The sequence below is a fragment of the Psammomys obesus genome, unplaced genomic scaffold (genome assembly GCF_907164565.1).
Source record: "Psammomys obesus unplaced genomic scaffold, mPsaObe1.curated_primary_1811, whole genome shotgun sequence".
NCBI classification, from domain to species: Eukaryota; Metazoa; Chordata; class Mammalia; order Rodentia; family Muridae; genus Psammomys; species Psammomys obesus.
Window position 1 is genome coordinate 58,602,676 of NW_026591086.1, and position 16,201 is coordinate 58,618,876.

General features: G+C 54.0%; 1 protein-coding gene across 1 annotated transcript in view; it reads right to left on the reverse strand.

The window, feature by feature from the left end:
• Window positions 1-16,201, reverse strand: part of Stk24 (serine/threonine kinase 24) — a 75,285-nt gene that overhangs the window by 35,523 nt on the left and 23,561 nt on the right. The window contains exon 2 of the mRNA XM_055609584.1: window positions 2,069-2,299. Within this exon, the coding sequence (XP_055465559.1) occupies window positions 2,069-2,299 (231 nt within the window). The remainder of the gene's footprint in view (window positions 1-2,068; window positions 2,300-16,201) is intronic.

Genomic DNA, 16,201 nt, shown 5'->3' on the forward strand with positions numbered 1-16,201 from the left:
CCCAGAGACACCAGGACTGTCCTTCCAACGGGAAAGATGGAAGCTTGTCCTCCCACCCAGACAGCGGAGAGCTAGAGGTGACTGACAGTTTGGTATCTGGTGGGCCAGGCCCTATCAAGCTCCTCCAACCAGAGCTGAATGAGCCTATCAGCCAGACGCTCCCACAAGGAGGGTCAGAGGTGGCTAACCGCCCCAAAGACCTCTAGCTTTCTGTATGACTGAGACCAGGCCAGACCTCAGGCCCTTAAGCTAGAACAGGCAGCATACTTTAGAACCCATCTTCTTGGATGAAACAGTATGTACCCTGAGCTGAGTTTCAATGTAATTACGCTTCCTTGTACAACGGGGATTGTGTTACACCAGGAAACTTTTTTCCAAATTATACTGGGCTTAACTACATGGATAATAAACCACCAGTCATAAGCTCCCCAACGCCTTCATTCTTCTCCCTTCCTGGAGTTTTTATGTCCTTGTATAACAGCTGCATGGACCCCTCAAAAAGCGACATAAACGCAGCAAATTTATACAGCCATCCTTTCTCACAGTAACCACAAATGATATTACCACTTAATTTTTATCACTTTGGTGAACCAATGGCCCTCAAAACTTCCAAGCTTAGACCGACAGCCATGACATTTCCCCAAGAGCCAAACCCTCTCCCCTTTCACGTCAGCACAGACATGTCCAGCAGACAGACACGGAGCAGCCCCAGCCAACGCTGCAATCCTCAGCAAACACTCACATCTACATGTGAGGTGTCAGCTTCCACAAAATCTTTCAAGGGTTTTCAGGCACTCCTGTGTGATCAGGCCCCTCTGTGTAGGGCTTGAACACACCCTAAGCTCTCTCAGCGAGGACAGCCCCGCAACAGAAAGCCTCCTAGCAGGGTCAGGAGAGCAACAGGGTGGCTCTCCACCCTCCTCACGCTGCCGCCCTTGGCTCCCGTCACTGCTGCCTCGTAACTGTGGTTTTGTTATGTTGGGATCGTAAATGCCTGTGATTTCTGGCGGTCTTAGAGACCCTGTGAAAGGGTCACTCGACAACAACAACGGGAACGCAACCCTCAGGCTGAGAACCCAGTATTAACACAACCAGTTACCACCACAGAGGCTTGGCCAGGGACCGCCAGTGTCCCACGACTGTGGCTTCTGCTTCGCTTCATTCACCTGGCCTCCTTACAAGCCAGAGGTGGACGAGCAGAGTCTATCAGCTATCTCATCAACACGATCAACTCCAGCGGCATAAACAGCTGATGACTTAAACGCCGAGTGCTGGAGGTGCCCTGCTGGTTGAGGCTGCAGTTCTTGCCTGGACTGGCTTCACAGCCATTACCAGCCGGGCCTGGGCGCTAAAGGCAGACCCCTCCCTCCCCTCGGGCGGGGTCCCCTGCTGTCTGCTGGACCTCATCTGGAGAGTGTCTCTAGATACAGACACCCTTAACCACACTTGGTCTACGCCTCTGACACAGATCCCTGTGAGCTCTCTCCTCCCTCCACCTATATGCTAATCCAGCACTGACACCTACTCTTACAAGAGGAGCATGCTGCATGAAGTAAATCAAGCATCCTCGAAGTGCCGAGTTCCCGCCAATTATGGACGCCCGAACTCCCCCAGGGGCATATATTCTTTGTTCTCTGGAATTACAGTTGAACTAGCCCTCAGCTATTCGGGCGTGTGATCCCCGTGGTCATTCACGCTTCTCGCCTCCTGCCCCTCCTGACTTTGTGGGCTGCTGGAAGGCAGCCCCCAGGCAGGAGACCCAACAGCTTAGCAAGAAGTGTGGCTCCTCACAGCTGCCCATGCGTTATTAGTGACTGCTGTTACAGATTAATGAGCAAGGGCCACTCAGTTTCCTCTCTGAAAGAGAATGTCAACACCAAATGCTTTTACCAAAAATAGAACCCACGAGTAACATTTTCAACGATAATGACACCATCAAAGACAGGCTCTTTTGAAGAGAGGTCAAGACCCTCTCCTTGCTCTGAACCTGCTCTCAGAGTCCCTGGCATCTCCCTCCTGGCTCAGCCAAGTGCAGCATAATGGGAATCAGCGTTATTTTAAGCCATACCTTCAGGTAGGATCCATAATATTTGGTTACGTATGGACTGTCACACTGACTCAGCACTGTGATCTCTTGTTGAATGTCCTCTATCTCATCTTCAGCTTCTTCCAGATCAATGATTTTTATGGCAACCACTTTCTGAGTCCGATTGTCAATGCCTTTGAACACCTCTCCAAAAGAGCCCTTTCCAATCTTCTCCAGCTTGGTGAAAAGCTCTTCTGGATCTGCTTTCAGGTTCTGCAGGAGAGAAGGGAGGACACATCAGCATTCCCCAGAGCCACAGCTGGTTCTTCATCATCCTACCTGATGTGTGCTGACCTGGGCCAGCACACCAGAGGAGAGACTGCTCTGCTTCCCGTGACAAGGACCAGGCTGCTTCTTACCTACATGCATAGGTTAAACACACACAGCAAGTGTGGGGCAAGAACAATGAAGCAGAAAAGCGAAAGGGCTTGAGATTTTGTGTAATAAAAACAAAACTCAAAGTGTATACTGACATGCCTGAGAACAGACATCTAGCTGTTTGCAAAGCTTACTCTTGGGTTGGCAGTTAGCTCAGTGGTGGAAGGCCTGCCCGGCCCAGGTTCTGTAGACAGTACAGGAAGAGGTGGTCTGCTCCAAGCAAAAGTTCTACTTTCTTCTCAAACCATTACAGCACACCCTAACTCCCGATGGGTATTTGCTGGAACAGGTTAAGCAGCTGCCACAGGACAGGGAGGGGAAGACCAGCCCTGCTGGCTGTCCTTCATGGCTGTCCTCACAGGACCAACAGCCAGATCCCAGGGAACAGTAACGGTGTCTGTTCTGTGGCTGCTGTGTTCAAACAGCTTGAGCTCCTACGGCTGAATGCGACCACACACAGAAGCCTTGGAGGCCTGTCAGGGCACCCACACAGCTCTGTCCGAGGATTCTCAGCAGGGGCAGTCACTGTCCGCGCTAGAGATACTGGAGACGACTGGAAATAACCTGAGGAGCTGTGTCACAATGTGGGGAAGGACCCAGAACAAAATGGCTGCAGCAGCCCAAAACCTGCAACAACCAAGGACAGTACAAGACCCAAAGGTAGCCTTTAGAACACTTTCCCACAGGCCTCAAAAAGAGGAGACTATCTGGCTGATCCTTAAAAGTCTATTGTAAGGGGCTGGAGAGATGGATCAGAGGTTAAGAGCACTACCTGCTCTTGAGGTTCAATTCCCAGCACCCACATGGCAGCTCACAACTATCTGTAAGTCCTCTTCCAGGGATCCGTGGCACCAGGCATGCACAAGGCACAGATAAAATACCCATACATACATAAATATTACAAAGTAAACTAGCCCTGTTTAAAAAGGTCTGAAACAGGGCTGGAGAGATGGCTCAGTGGTCAAGAGCACTGTCTGCTCTTCCAAAGGACCTGGGTTCAATTCCCAGCACCCACATGGCAGCTCACAACTGTCTGTAATGCCAATTCTGATGGATCTGACACCTTCACACTAATGCACATAAAATTAAATAAATTATTTAAAAAAAAAAAAAGGTCTGAAACAGCAGTACTGGGGGGACAATACTGGGAGAATGACAGAATGAGAAGGGAAGAAGGCCAGGGTGACAAGGTGGGTCGCAGGCGCAGGATATGCAAACACCAGCAGCACAGTGACAACGACTTTGCTGTCACTGGGCGCCAGGCACTCACATGCTCTCCGAGTGGACATTCAAGCACCTGGCTTTCAAGGGCATCGGTTGAGAGCCTCACTGTGCAATACCCTATGGCAACCAGGCACTAGAGTCACAGCATGCAGAGCTAGCATCCAGTCACGCCCAGCTCACAGGCCCAGACAATGTGAAACGTGCCTGGGGTTCCCACAAGACAGAGGAGGGCCATGGCCCAGCCCTCCATGCACAATGGAACAGAGTAAACTACGACAGCAAAGGCAGCGGTTTTGGTCACAAACTCCTTGGCTCACAGAAAGCTAAACCCACCCCCTCGAGGTGAAAGGAGAAAGCCCATTCCCCTTCCCTTGCACCTGAAACAGTATGATGAGGTTTAGCTGGGCAACTGTGTTTCCAGCCTCAGCACCACCTCCAATGCCTGCCAGGCACTTGGAAGTTTTCCCAAGGCAGTCTGAGAACCCTCTGAGGTGAGGGCAATGTCCTCAAGCTGCTGGGCTACCCGAACATTTCTTTTATCATTAAAAAGAAGCTGGCACTTCTTGCCAACTTTACCAGGTAAACTCTCTTCAAAGTCATTTCTGGGAGTACCCAGAGTAGGAAATGCAAGTGGGGGCAGCATCTTGCCCCCAACTCGGCCTGTGCCTCTGTGCCCTCGCACATCACGCGAGCAGCTGGGAGAGACCTGGTCTCCTTCAGCCAAACCAAAGCCAGCGAGGGGCCGCTCTGTGCACCCTGCTCTGTGCACCCTGCTCTGTGCACCCTGCTCTGTGCACCCTGCTCTGTGCACCCTGCTCTGTGCACCCTGGCTGCTCCAGGCTGCAGTTTTACTGCCTCTCACCTCCTCCCTCCAGGATGAGGTGGGGTGGCCCTCCTTTTCTTCAAGGCGGATTCTAGTTGTAGGACTTTGGGTCCATCCTCCTCCCTCTGCAAGGCTTCTGCAGCAACCCTCTGGGCAGCTCTGCTTGCACTGCCCCTCTCTGCTGGCTCCCTGCCCTGGGCATGCTCCACTTCCTCCCCCCCACACGCTTCTTGGCTGAGGGTTCCTGATGGCCCGCAACCGCCTGCCCTGCCCTGCCCAGCCCATGGCCATCCAGCGGGGAAGCTCTGGTCACCAGCGTTGCAGTGCCCTGCCTTTGAGCCTCAGCAGCCACACCTTCTGGCCCTCGTAACTTTCCAGTCCCTTGGCCTCTGAAGCTGGTCCTCATCTCTTCTTCCATCCCCTTCTGCCAAAGGAACCTCCACACTGGCCCTCAATCCTGGCTAACACCCAGACCCACCCACTGAACACGATCACCTGGGACCCTGGGCATTACACCCAGAGAGGGTTGGAGAGAGCTGCAGACAGTCCATACTGTTTAGGTCAGCGTTCCAGCTGACCTAAGAACTGCCCCATGTTACTGCGCATGCGCCAACCCCACAGCCAGCTCCCATCCTGCTTCCCAAGTCTGAACTCTAGGACACTATACTCTTTTCACAGACACTGTGTCACTCACCCTACAGACCTGACCCGTGCTCTTTTGCACTGTCTTGTGTTCTAGACTAAGTAAGGAAGTGTGTGGGCACGCCTCCCTCACCTCTACACCCATAAGCCTCGACCCAAAGAATGCCCCCCGGTCTATGCGGACACCAAGCCCCACAGCAGCATCACACAGCTCTTCCTGAGACTGCCCTGGAGAGGGTATCCCCAGAGCACTCTGAGAAGAGAGCCCCTCAGATCTGATGGCAGAGCCAGCCTGGGCTTCAGAGGGCATCTGCTCGCCACTGGAGCCTCATGGGCAAAGCTGGGGTTTCCTCTTCAGAGTGAAAAACAACCTACCAAAACCCTCCCAACACTGAGGAGGCCAGCAAAGAAAGCTGTTTCTAGGGTCCCTGCCTGGGAACCCCAGCTGCCCTTGCCCACACATGAATGTGGCTTCGGCCCCGCCCAGCTGGTGGTGAAGCCCATCTGGCCAGCTCCTGGTCCCCAACTGATGAGGTCCTAGCATACACATAAGGTCATCAGTAGCCCAAGGCCAGTGGATCTGCCCAGCACCCGCAGAATCACTGCAAGTTGCCTGGCTTGACTGGACACAGCCTGGCACTGCCCAAATGGCCATGTCCTGGCTCTTCTCAGAACCACTCAGAATCTCCCATACCTGCTCTCAGGAAAAAGCAGTCTGTAGCAGACCTTCCTGTCCTGCCACTGACGGCTGCTGCAGTCTGCTGCTATACCACAATGCACACAGCAGAAGAGGGGCACCGTCCTTGGCATCAGAAAGCAAATGAGGGAGCGCTACATAAGCAGGCCGACAAGTGCCCCATCCCAGGCGTCTGAGTCTGGCACTAAGGCAAAAACAAGCTGGCTGTCGCCCTAGGCCCTTGGCCTGCCCCGGTACCTCTTCAAACCCTGTACAGCTTACAGGGTCAAGCCTTAACGCAGCACAGCTCCCAACTGAGGCCCCTAGGAGCACCTCCATCAACACAAAGCCTGTTCTGGCCCACTGGAGCAGCTGCATGAGGACGGATGCCCAGCCACCTGCTGTCCTCCTGACCTTCAGAGCACAGGCCCTGCAGCTGACCACAGCCACGAGCCCTAGAGAGTGCACATGCACGTCCATACACACACACAGACGGAGACAGCAGGGAGCCAGAGACAGAGAATGAGAATGGTGTGGCAGTTTGAGGAAGAGCAGCTCCCACAGGCTCACTTAGAGTTGGATGCTTGGTTTCTGTTGGGGGAACTCTGGTGAAGGATCAGGAGGTGTGGCCTTTGTTGTAGGCGGTTATTAATATTTACTATTGGTTTATCTTCTGGTAAAGCTTGCTGCTAATCTTAAACAGTTGTATAACCAAATCACCACACAGAGACTGGGTTTTTAGTGAACCTAGAACACAATGCTGGGCAATATTTACTCCCTCCTAAACCTCCAAGCCCTCAGTTTCCTAACATTTAGATTTCCCACATTAAAAAAACACATTATAGCAACAGGCCCTGTTGGAGGAGGTATGTCACTGGGGGTGGGCTTGAAGGTTCAAAAGACTCCTGCCACTCCCTGTTCCTGCCACCATGGACCTTAATCTCCATGAACTGTGAGCATAATTACACACTTATACGTTGCTGTGACCATGGTGTTTCATCACAGTGAAAGAAAAGAGAGACACACTAAACTGCTGTTGTTTTAGTCACCCAAACAGTTTAAAAGAAGAGGGAACACAGCTCAGAAAAGTGGAGACGGGTTTCCTATGTGAACTGGGCTTGGTTAGAATACCCCTTCTCCGTTTAAGTAGGCTCAGATGTCTCGGAAAGCAGCTACTTCCCCTTTATTGCTGTTCCCAAGACCCTCCCAGAATCCTCCATGTAAGGCCCAATTTAATACCTCACATCTGCCCAAGCAGGCCTCTGAGAGCTACCCTTGGCAAGAAGGAACCACCTGAGATGCTGAGAGCAGAACTCCACAGAGCCTGGTTCCCACAAGGCCAAGGCCATTGACCTGGGCATTCTTACAGAAACTCATTACCACATGACTGGAGTTACCCACACAGCCAGAAAAACAACAATGCCAAAGGTAACCTGTCTGAAAAGGGAAGCTCAAGGTTTTGCTAGCAGAATTTCTTCTCTAAGGAAAGCACATCTCCTTGGCAGGCAGAGGAGAAAATGCCTTGGCTAGCATCCTAGGAGGTCCTTCGTAGAAAGACTGTTCTCAGAGTAGACAACCCGCTGCCGCCCCTGGTCTCTGAAGTGAACTGGCTGTGGGACCCAGTGGCCCCTGGGCAGGAGTCGGCAGTGCCATGGCTCAGCCTTCTCTAACACTGGGAAGGTCAAGAGACAGACGTGAAGAACAGACACAGAATCCTGCTCCAACCAAGGGAGAAAGAGGACCCGGCCAGGTGCACCCGGGGTCCATTCCTCTTCTGCACTGCTCTAACAGGAACCCCAGTCTGTGAGCTGTGAAGGATAAAGCTCTGAGAGGCCCTCAGGGTAGCCCACAGCTTTGGGCCTTTGCTTCCTCCCATAGGCAGGGCTGAGCACAATGTTCTCAGTCCCTCTCCCCACTCTCTCAACAAGCTGAGACTGAAGGTCATTGCTTCCCAGTCAGGAACCCTGAAACGCTGAGGCAATATGCCTGCAGACCAAATGCTATGTCAGGTGCTATGGTTTGAATGCACCTGACCTCACACTTAGATATATCTGACTTGGAGCTGTGTGCCTGTGGGGCTCTGCCTTCATGACCGGACTGGGTGGGTTTCTGATGGGAGTAGATCCGTGATGGAAACTTGAGTTCAGCTGGACTCTTCTCTCTCTCCAGTGTACTTTGCCACATTACAAGAATATAACAAGAGTATAAAGACCTCACCAGATGCCCTGCATGCTCAAGACACCCCAGACTCCGGAACTGAGAGAAATATCTTCATATTTAACCCATCTGAGGTCACCAGTGAGAGCAACTGAAAGCCGACACTGAAGTACTGATTTCTCTAGTCACAGGAAGCTTTACCAGTGGAGTGGGGCCTGCCTCACCCTTCCCACTCACCAAGCTCACCACAACCCAGGCCATCTGTCTCCAACTTTCAGACGACCTTCCTGACCTTCATACATATCCAAACCTTATCTTGGTTCTTTTCAATCTGGAAAAAGATTTAAAAAGCTCAAGCATTTATTATATGAAGGTCAGAATCCTTAATAACTAACCAAAATAAACACAACTACATCGTTACAGACCCACAGCCCAGACTGGCGCTGAACCTTCCCGCCAATATGCCAGCTTCCAGGACCCCGAGAAACCTATGAACATGCCCAGGAGAGCCCATCACCCTCACACAAGTTTGCACAGCTAAGGCCTGGGGGCTCCCCAGAAAAGCTAGAGTGTGCAAAACAAGCCAAGTGTATAGAGTGAGTGCCTGCCACCCACAGTGCGCTGGACTGGCCTGCTGGGTTGGTGCCCTCCTCCTGAGAGCCCGACAGGCTCCAACCAGGGCCTGCACCACATAGACTACCAAGAGAAAGGCCCATCTAACTCCAACCCAGACGTGAGCTGGGAAGTAAGACTTGGAGGAGATCTAAGCACCCAAGTCCCACACAAACATGTGCACCGTTACCACAGCTCTTTCACTCTTATCTCTGCTTTTTGCACACACCAAGGAACCTCCTGCCTTTTCAGTTACTCTGAATGGCTGCCCATTCACTGAAAAGTCACAAGCCTCCACCTAGACAAGATGGCAGTAAACATGTCTCAGCCACGGTTCTGCTGTGAGGAGACACCATGACCAAGGCAGGGCATAAAGGCAGGCATTTAACTGGGACCGGCTCAGTGTCACGGGCTTGGTTATGACTGCTTGGCGTGGTGGGGAGCACGGGGCGGGCAGGCCTGCACGGCACAGGAGCAGCAGCTGAGCTCACTCTTATCGGAAAGCTGGAGGCACACAGGGAGACTGAGCTGGCAGGGGCTTGTGACCCCTCACGGCCCACCTGGGTCCGGTGGCACACCTCCTCCGGGAATGCCACACCTCCTAATCCTTCCCAAACAGAGCACCTGGAAACCAAACATTCAAATCCCTGACCACTCTGACCCATACCCCAGCACACCCTGAGAGTGACAAACACTATAAAGCAAAGTTGCATGAGCGCCTCATCTTCAAAGTTTGAGGTGGGCACAGTGACAGCACACAGACTCACTCGGCGGTTCCTCCATGTGCCAAGCATGTGCTGCAAATGGCCTGTGGGGAGGAGAGTGTGGCACGGGCATCCCTAGCACATGCAGGTATGTGGCGTCTCTCAGTGCCAGGCAGGAGTGCAGCTGGCGGCCTCTGGTCCAGTGACAAGCAGCTGGCACCCTGTGGCCGGCCCTGCTGGCCAACCCCAACACCCGTTGGGTTGGTCAGATTCTAACTAACTCTCAACTGGGACAACCTCAATTCGTGCAGAGTCCAGAGACTGCTGAACAGTTGCCAGGGAGAACATGGGATTTCAGTTAGCTGAGGAAGGCCCCGAGGGCACTTCTCCTTACATTCTGATCCCTTGCCTCTGGGCCAGCCAACACGGGCTACCCTCGTTCTCGCCCTCTCTCACCCTCACACACACAGCTGAGGAAGCTGACCCTCACCTCTCAGCACAGGCTGGTAGGTGAGCAACTCCAGGCAAGCTGCGCTTCTGGAGAAAATGACATGTGCAGCACCCATCCATGCTGTAGGAGTGACAGAAAGGAAGGCCGTGGCTTTGGCCTCTGGGCCAGGCATGTCTAGCACTCCACCTGACAGCAGCCATTAAAGCAGCTCTGTGAGGACTGAAGTACTGTGTAGCCATGCCCTTCTCTTCCCAACCTTTCTGCCAGGAGGGACCAGCCCTCCTCACCAGTTCTCAACTCGGCTCATACCCCAGGCTCATACACTAGGGACACAGGGACACCGAGCTTCCCCAGCTTTATGAAAGCAAAAGCCCTGCTCGGCCTGCGGGTTTAACGCCTGCCCACATGGCACCTCTGCCGTCTGGACCCAGCGAGCATGAGCGTTCCTCAGCCTTAGTGCTCCCCCTCCTGAAGGTGACACACATCATAGGCTCGCCACCTCATAGGCTGGCCACACTCAAGTCCTGCACCAGCATGCTTGTGTGCTCCTCATGACCCAGCCCCTAGGCAGGCCGCAGGGTGCGGCACACGGCCCCGAGGGGCTCAGTCCATCACAGCACTGGGCACAGGCTCCACGCAGCTGGGCCACGCTGGGCTGGGCGGTATCTATAGATAAACACTTCCCAGCACGATGCTCCCGGGAGCCTCTCTGGCAAAGCACACTCCTGTCACACCCGAACACCAGCAGGAGTGAAACCTGATGCCACTTCGAGAGCCAGCTCACCTTCGCATGAATAGTGTATAAAAGCAGAAGCTGTGCGTGTCAAGCACAGCTAGAAATCGAAACAATGATCCGGGGTACAGACATCAACGTGAGAGTGTCCTGCACCCTCGGGCGCTCAGCTTTCCACGCCCAAGGCGCTTACCTGCGTCCATCACGCACATGAATACAGCATACAGCACTGAGCGAGGAAAAGAGCGGCACTGATCCAGGAGGCCTCACGCTGTGCCCAGCCACCCTGCACAACCCACACCAGGTCAGCTGCCCCAGGCGACTGCTGGGAGGACTGGCAAATCCATGGCCACACGCCACGCTGGGTCAAGACGAGTTCAGAGAATTCAGGGCGCATGAGTGGAAACACACACACACACACACACACACACACACACACACACACACCCCGACAGGACAGACACACTCTACACGCACACACACTCTATATGCACACACATCCCTTTTTAGCTCACGAGCTGATAGGCTGCCAAGCGCTGGCTAAAAGAGCAATGTGCCAGCCCTGCACCTCACCATCAGAGGGCTGACCGGTGCCCGGCCGGGCCAGCGACTAAGGGTAGCAGGTATCGAGGCCAAGAGCACCTGCAAGTGCCACAGTCTCCATGAGCTCAGCTGCCAGCACTGAGCTTGCCACCACTGGCACTGAGGCAGCAGCACCGGCACAGCAGCCACCGGTGAGCAGGCACACTGGGCAGTGGCATGCCCCAGCCGCCTGCCAGCCCCAGCGGGAAAGCATGCCCCGTGCCTGGGGAGCCCAGATGCAGCCCCAGTGGCAGGACCCTGACCTCCTCTAGGAGACGGAGTCACGCACACAGGGACACAGCCCTGAGGCAAGGCCGCCCTCGGGGGCGCATCCCCGTGTCACTGTGCCCGGAGCTGTGCCCCACTGAGCTGGTTAGCACAGGCACAGCTGTCAGGACGCCTTTCCTGTGGCCAGTGGGTGAAGTGAGTGGTCCTGCTGCCTGCAGGACAAGCCCTTGCTCGAGTCAGATGGAGGAGTATTTAAAAGTAAACAACAGAATCCCTTCACACAGCCAATGCTCACCTCTCCAGGAACAGGCCCCCGCCGGAAAGCAAGCAGCCCTCACACAGCAGCCAAGGCACAGACACTGGAGACACAGCCTGAGGCCATCTCACAACAGGGCAGTGTGTGTTAGTGAGCTACCGGCAGGCAGTCCTAAAGTCCTGGTTAATGACAGCCTGGTGGGAACCCTCAGTGGTGTGGAGAGTGTGAGCAGTGTGCTTCCACGGCTTGTCACTGATGTCCTGGGGCTCGGCCTTGTGAACACACCTGCTCTCCCTAAGCTGCTCAGAGCCCTGGCTCCAGTCCTCCCCAAGCTCACCGATGATCCGCCCGAATATCCACTGGCCACGTAAACTCCCAGCCCCCAGCCTAAAGGCGAAGCCACGCTCAGCTGTGCGAGTGCTGGGCTGGGGAGCCAGCACTGACCACTCAGGGTGCTCCCAGCACCACCGCCCACCAGCCCCGCCGCTGAGCGGCGTGCCAGGCACGGAGAGGACAGGCCTGACGGCGCAGCCGCGCAGCCGCTGGGCACTGGCGGGTCAGCACTGCCCCTCAGGAATGGCGAGAAGGACCCGGCAGCAGTCATCCAGACAACCATGGCCCAGAAACCTGTGGTGCTTCCCGCTTCCGCCTCCTTTACCGTGGACACTGACTTCTGGGCACACTTCCTGGACTGTTTTTGGTGGCTGTAAGATGCCTGGGGCTGGATCACAGTTTTCAAGGTCAGCAGTGTTGCTCCCTCATTCTGGCACGTGGCATGTAGCATCCGAAGAAAGCGTGTGCAGAGAGGAGAAGGCGAGGAAGCCAGCATGTCCGCCTCAGGGATGGCTCTTTACTCGTGGCAGTCTTCTCTGCTTAGAAGCACCGCTGTCCTGCAGCTGACCTTCATCTCTTCCCTGAGCAGTTCCCACTGGGCCTCACCTTATCAGGGCCTACCTCTTTCTCAAAGTCACACACTCAAACCTTACCCAAACCATAGCACAGATTCTGGGTTCAAGTCCAGTGGCAGAGAACTCTGTAGAGAAAGTCTTCAGGGTGAGTCCCTGCAACCACGTTAAGAACCCAACAGTAAACCACGTGGCAGCACCCATAGTTTCCTACACCCTCACCTTACACAAGCACTGAACCTCTCTCTGGGAGGTCAAGTGCACAAACTAAAGGCAGCAGCCCGTGGTCTGCCAGGGAGCCTGTTCTCTACTTGGTGTTCTATCTGTGTGCACTCGAACCAAGTGCGGCCACAACTCACCCTGCACTCATGCCCTGTGACCCCCAAGCCAAACTCCAGAGACAGCCCAGGAACCCCAGCACAGAGCCGGCCAGCCTTCAACTACTCTGGGCCTAAAAGTGCCAGGAGAAATGGGAGGGAAGGGGGCAGGCCACAACTTGCTCTCCAGTTGAGAAAACACAGCTACAGACCTCACCCTCCACTAAAATCCTCCTCTACCCCATGTCCCAGAGAGCCATTTCCTTCCAAAAAAAAAAGAGAGAGACCTAAGCACTAGGGACAAACCGCATGAATAATGCAACAAATTAGCTCCCCATGGCTGGACTGCCCATGAGCAAGCATGCACTGAACTGAGGCCCCCTCTGTTACTCAGGGACAGTGACTCAACCCCTCAGAAAGACAAAGCTTTAGAGATGACCTCCAAACACAAACTGCCCGCCTCGAACCCTGAGCGACTCTCATGCTCTAACTGCAGGGGCCTCAGTTCTGGTCCACGAGGAACACGAGAGACTGACAGGAGATTAGAAGCAACAAACCAAGCTGCCGACTCTAAGAAATGGCCCTGAAAGTCCAAACAGCCCAGAGACTGAGACAGAAAAGCCATAGGCTCTCTGCTCCAGCTAAAGGTCCCCAGAAGTCAAGAATGTTGCTAAACAGGGCTGGGCACGAGCAAGGCAAGACCACACCTTCCCTGCCAGGTGGGGCTGAAAAGCACTGCGAAGCTTCACGCAGATGTAATGCATAGGCAAGTGACGGAATGAGGCCAATGGTGTGCCCACAGCAGCACCCACTGCGTGCCACGTGCTCCCGGAGCAATCTCAGGATGCCCAAGTCTCAAGCATCCACTGGACACCAACAGGGATGGGCACCTGGAACTTCTGGGAAGATGAGACTGGCAATAAACTGATCCACAGACTGTAGACATCATCACTGTTTGTGGAGTCTGAGAGTTCCTATAGATTCTCCAACAGTTAGCTTCTGGGTAACTCCAATATTCACGGAAACACTGGCCCAGGCTTTTGAACTGGATTTAACTGTCTTTGAAGACAAAGTTCACAATGTTCTTCAAAGATGGTGACAGGGCAAAAGGTAAGCAGCATTCACGATAGCTGATGCACGGAACACTCAGGAAAAAGCTAAGGCGGCAGGAGGGAGTGCAGGGAGAACAAGCCGAGACAGCTGCACAGCAGCCATGTCCAGAGAGCGCAAAAACAAATGTGGACGACCGGGCGCTCAAGAGCCCAACCTGTCTTCTGTGTCGGTGAAGCCAAAACGGGTTTGTCATCTGAGCAGAGAGCTGCCTTAGTGGATGTAAGCTAGACGCTGCATAGGGCTTGTCAAAATCAATCCTGTGCTACTTTTCTTGACACATTTTTTTTTAATCGGAAGGTCTAGTTGTGATGTCTTCTCTCTGGCCTGCATGGCAAGCCAGTTACAACATGCTCATGCCCACAGGGTGATTTTACATGCAGCCCTTCAAGTCGGGTTCCACTTTGGAACCTAAGGGCCACCTTCGAACTCTGCTCCTGTCACAGCTACCAGGGAGCCAAGCATAACTTGTCTGAAAGCAGGGCGACCTGTTTTAAGTAAGCTCCAGGGTGCCGAGGCCGAGTGCCTGCCTGCAGGGCATCGGCCCTACTGCCTCTGTTCCGCCTTCTCAGCCAAAAGTCGGCAGCAGACCCCAGCTCTCGTGACGACACAAGGCTCTGAGCGTGTCACACAACTTCCTCTCGAGTCTCCTTTCGAGTGTTTCTTCACATTCCACAAACGGCATCGAGGAAGTAGCCAGTGCTGGGGTATGGGACAGGCTAGGCCAGTCAGAGCAGCACAGAAGTGGCGCCAGGCGCCCAGCAGCAGAGCAGTCCCTGCCACCATGAAGAACCAGGGCACATGGCTGAAGGGAGCTACAAGGAAACAGCCTACTGTTACAAGTCCTGACTGAAAATAACAATTTACCTCTGGGGTCTGGCAGAGTCATGGCCTACAGACTCCCCAGCCTAGGATGCACGTTTCTGTGTGAGCACCCTTGCAGAGAGGTTTAACTGATGAGGCAGGATGTGAGCGGGGCCATCCCAGCCAGTGCCCAGACTGCACAGAAGGACCGGTCCAACTGGGCCACTGCAAACAGCTCTCTCTGACTGCAGACAGAGTGTGGCCCCCAGTCCCACCGTCATGCTTTCTCTGCCATGATGGACTATAACAAAGCAAGCCAGCCTTTACAGTGCCTTTGTCACAACAAGAAAACTAACTGATACTAGAATAAACCCTGTGCAAAAGCAGCCTTGTTTTCCTGCAGGGTCCTTCTTGATGCTGGCCTTGTGTGAACAGCACTCAACACGAGCTGAGAGATGTGAGAACAATGGCCCTAAGATGGACTCAGGGATGCTAAAGGAACTTGAGTTTAAAAATAACAAGCACTTTCCGGCAGAGAGCATCAAATGAAAGGCACATTCCTGCCTCTCTGCTCATGACAAGGAAACCACAAGGTAGTGGGGCCACGTAGGCCTAGACAGTCAGGCGCTGCTGCTAGCTCAAAGCAGACACCAAAGACCTGCCCCACACAGTCAGAGCCGATCCAAACAGAGAGGACAGAAAGCAAGCCCTCCAGACCCCGACGGGGCAGGGGCTGGTGCGTGGCCTTTTCTGGGATGTGGGACCCAGGTCACACTCGGGATTACTGGCAGCAGGACGCGCATGCTCCACACACGTCCCCAGCAGAGGGAGGTCCATGACACAGACTCACCCAGGAGGCTTGGATGAGGGCATCTCACACTCCCTGCCAAGAGAAGCTTTTCCAGGTCAGTCAGAAAGAAGTGATCACATGAAGTGCAGTGCGGGAGCGCCTGCATACGCATGGGCGCAAAGACAGACACACACACATATGCACACAGGCCCTTTCCCACCCTGTAAAGGAACAGAAATAACAGAACTCCCAGCCCAGGAGGTGAGAAGCATCGGAAGAGAAAGAGGTACCACCTGTAATCTGGCCAGGAGGATCATGGGCCAAGGCTGGCGTCACCCTTGACCCGGAGACCTAGACCAAAAGCATGTCTCTGAAAACAGGACTAAGGGGAAGAGTAAAAGGAAGGAGGAAATTAGACAAGTGGAATGATTGCCAGTCACTGAAGTCTTCGGCTTCTTCTTAAGCTTTTAACCACTTGCACTAGCTACTCCTGCGCAGGTATTTTCTGAAGATCACAGGGAGGAGCTGTCCTGGCTCACAGGTGTGCCCGTGTCCTCTCAGAGCCAAGAACTTCAGCAAATTCCAAGGACACGGAGACAGGGCGGGCCTAGGCACATACCCTAGGACCCACTTCCTCCTTCAGCCTCCTCATCCTCCGATTCCCACAATTTCCCAAAATACACACAAACCCCAGGGGCCATATCACAGTCAAAGCACACACAG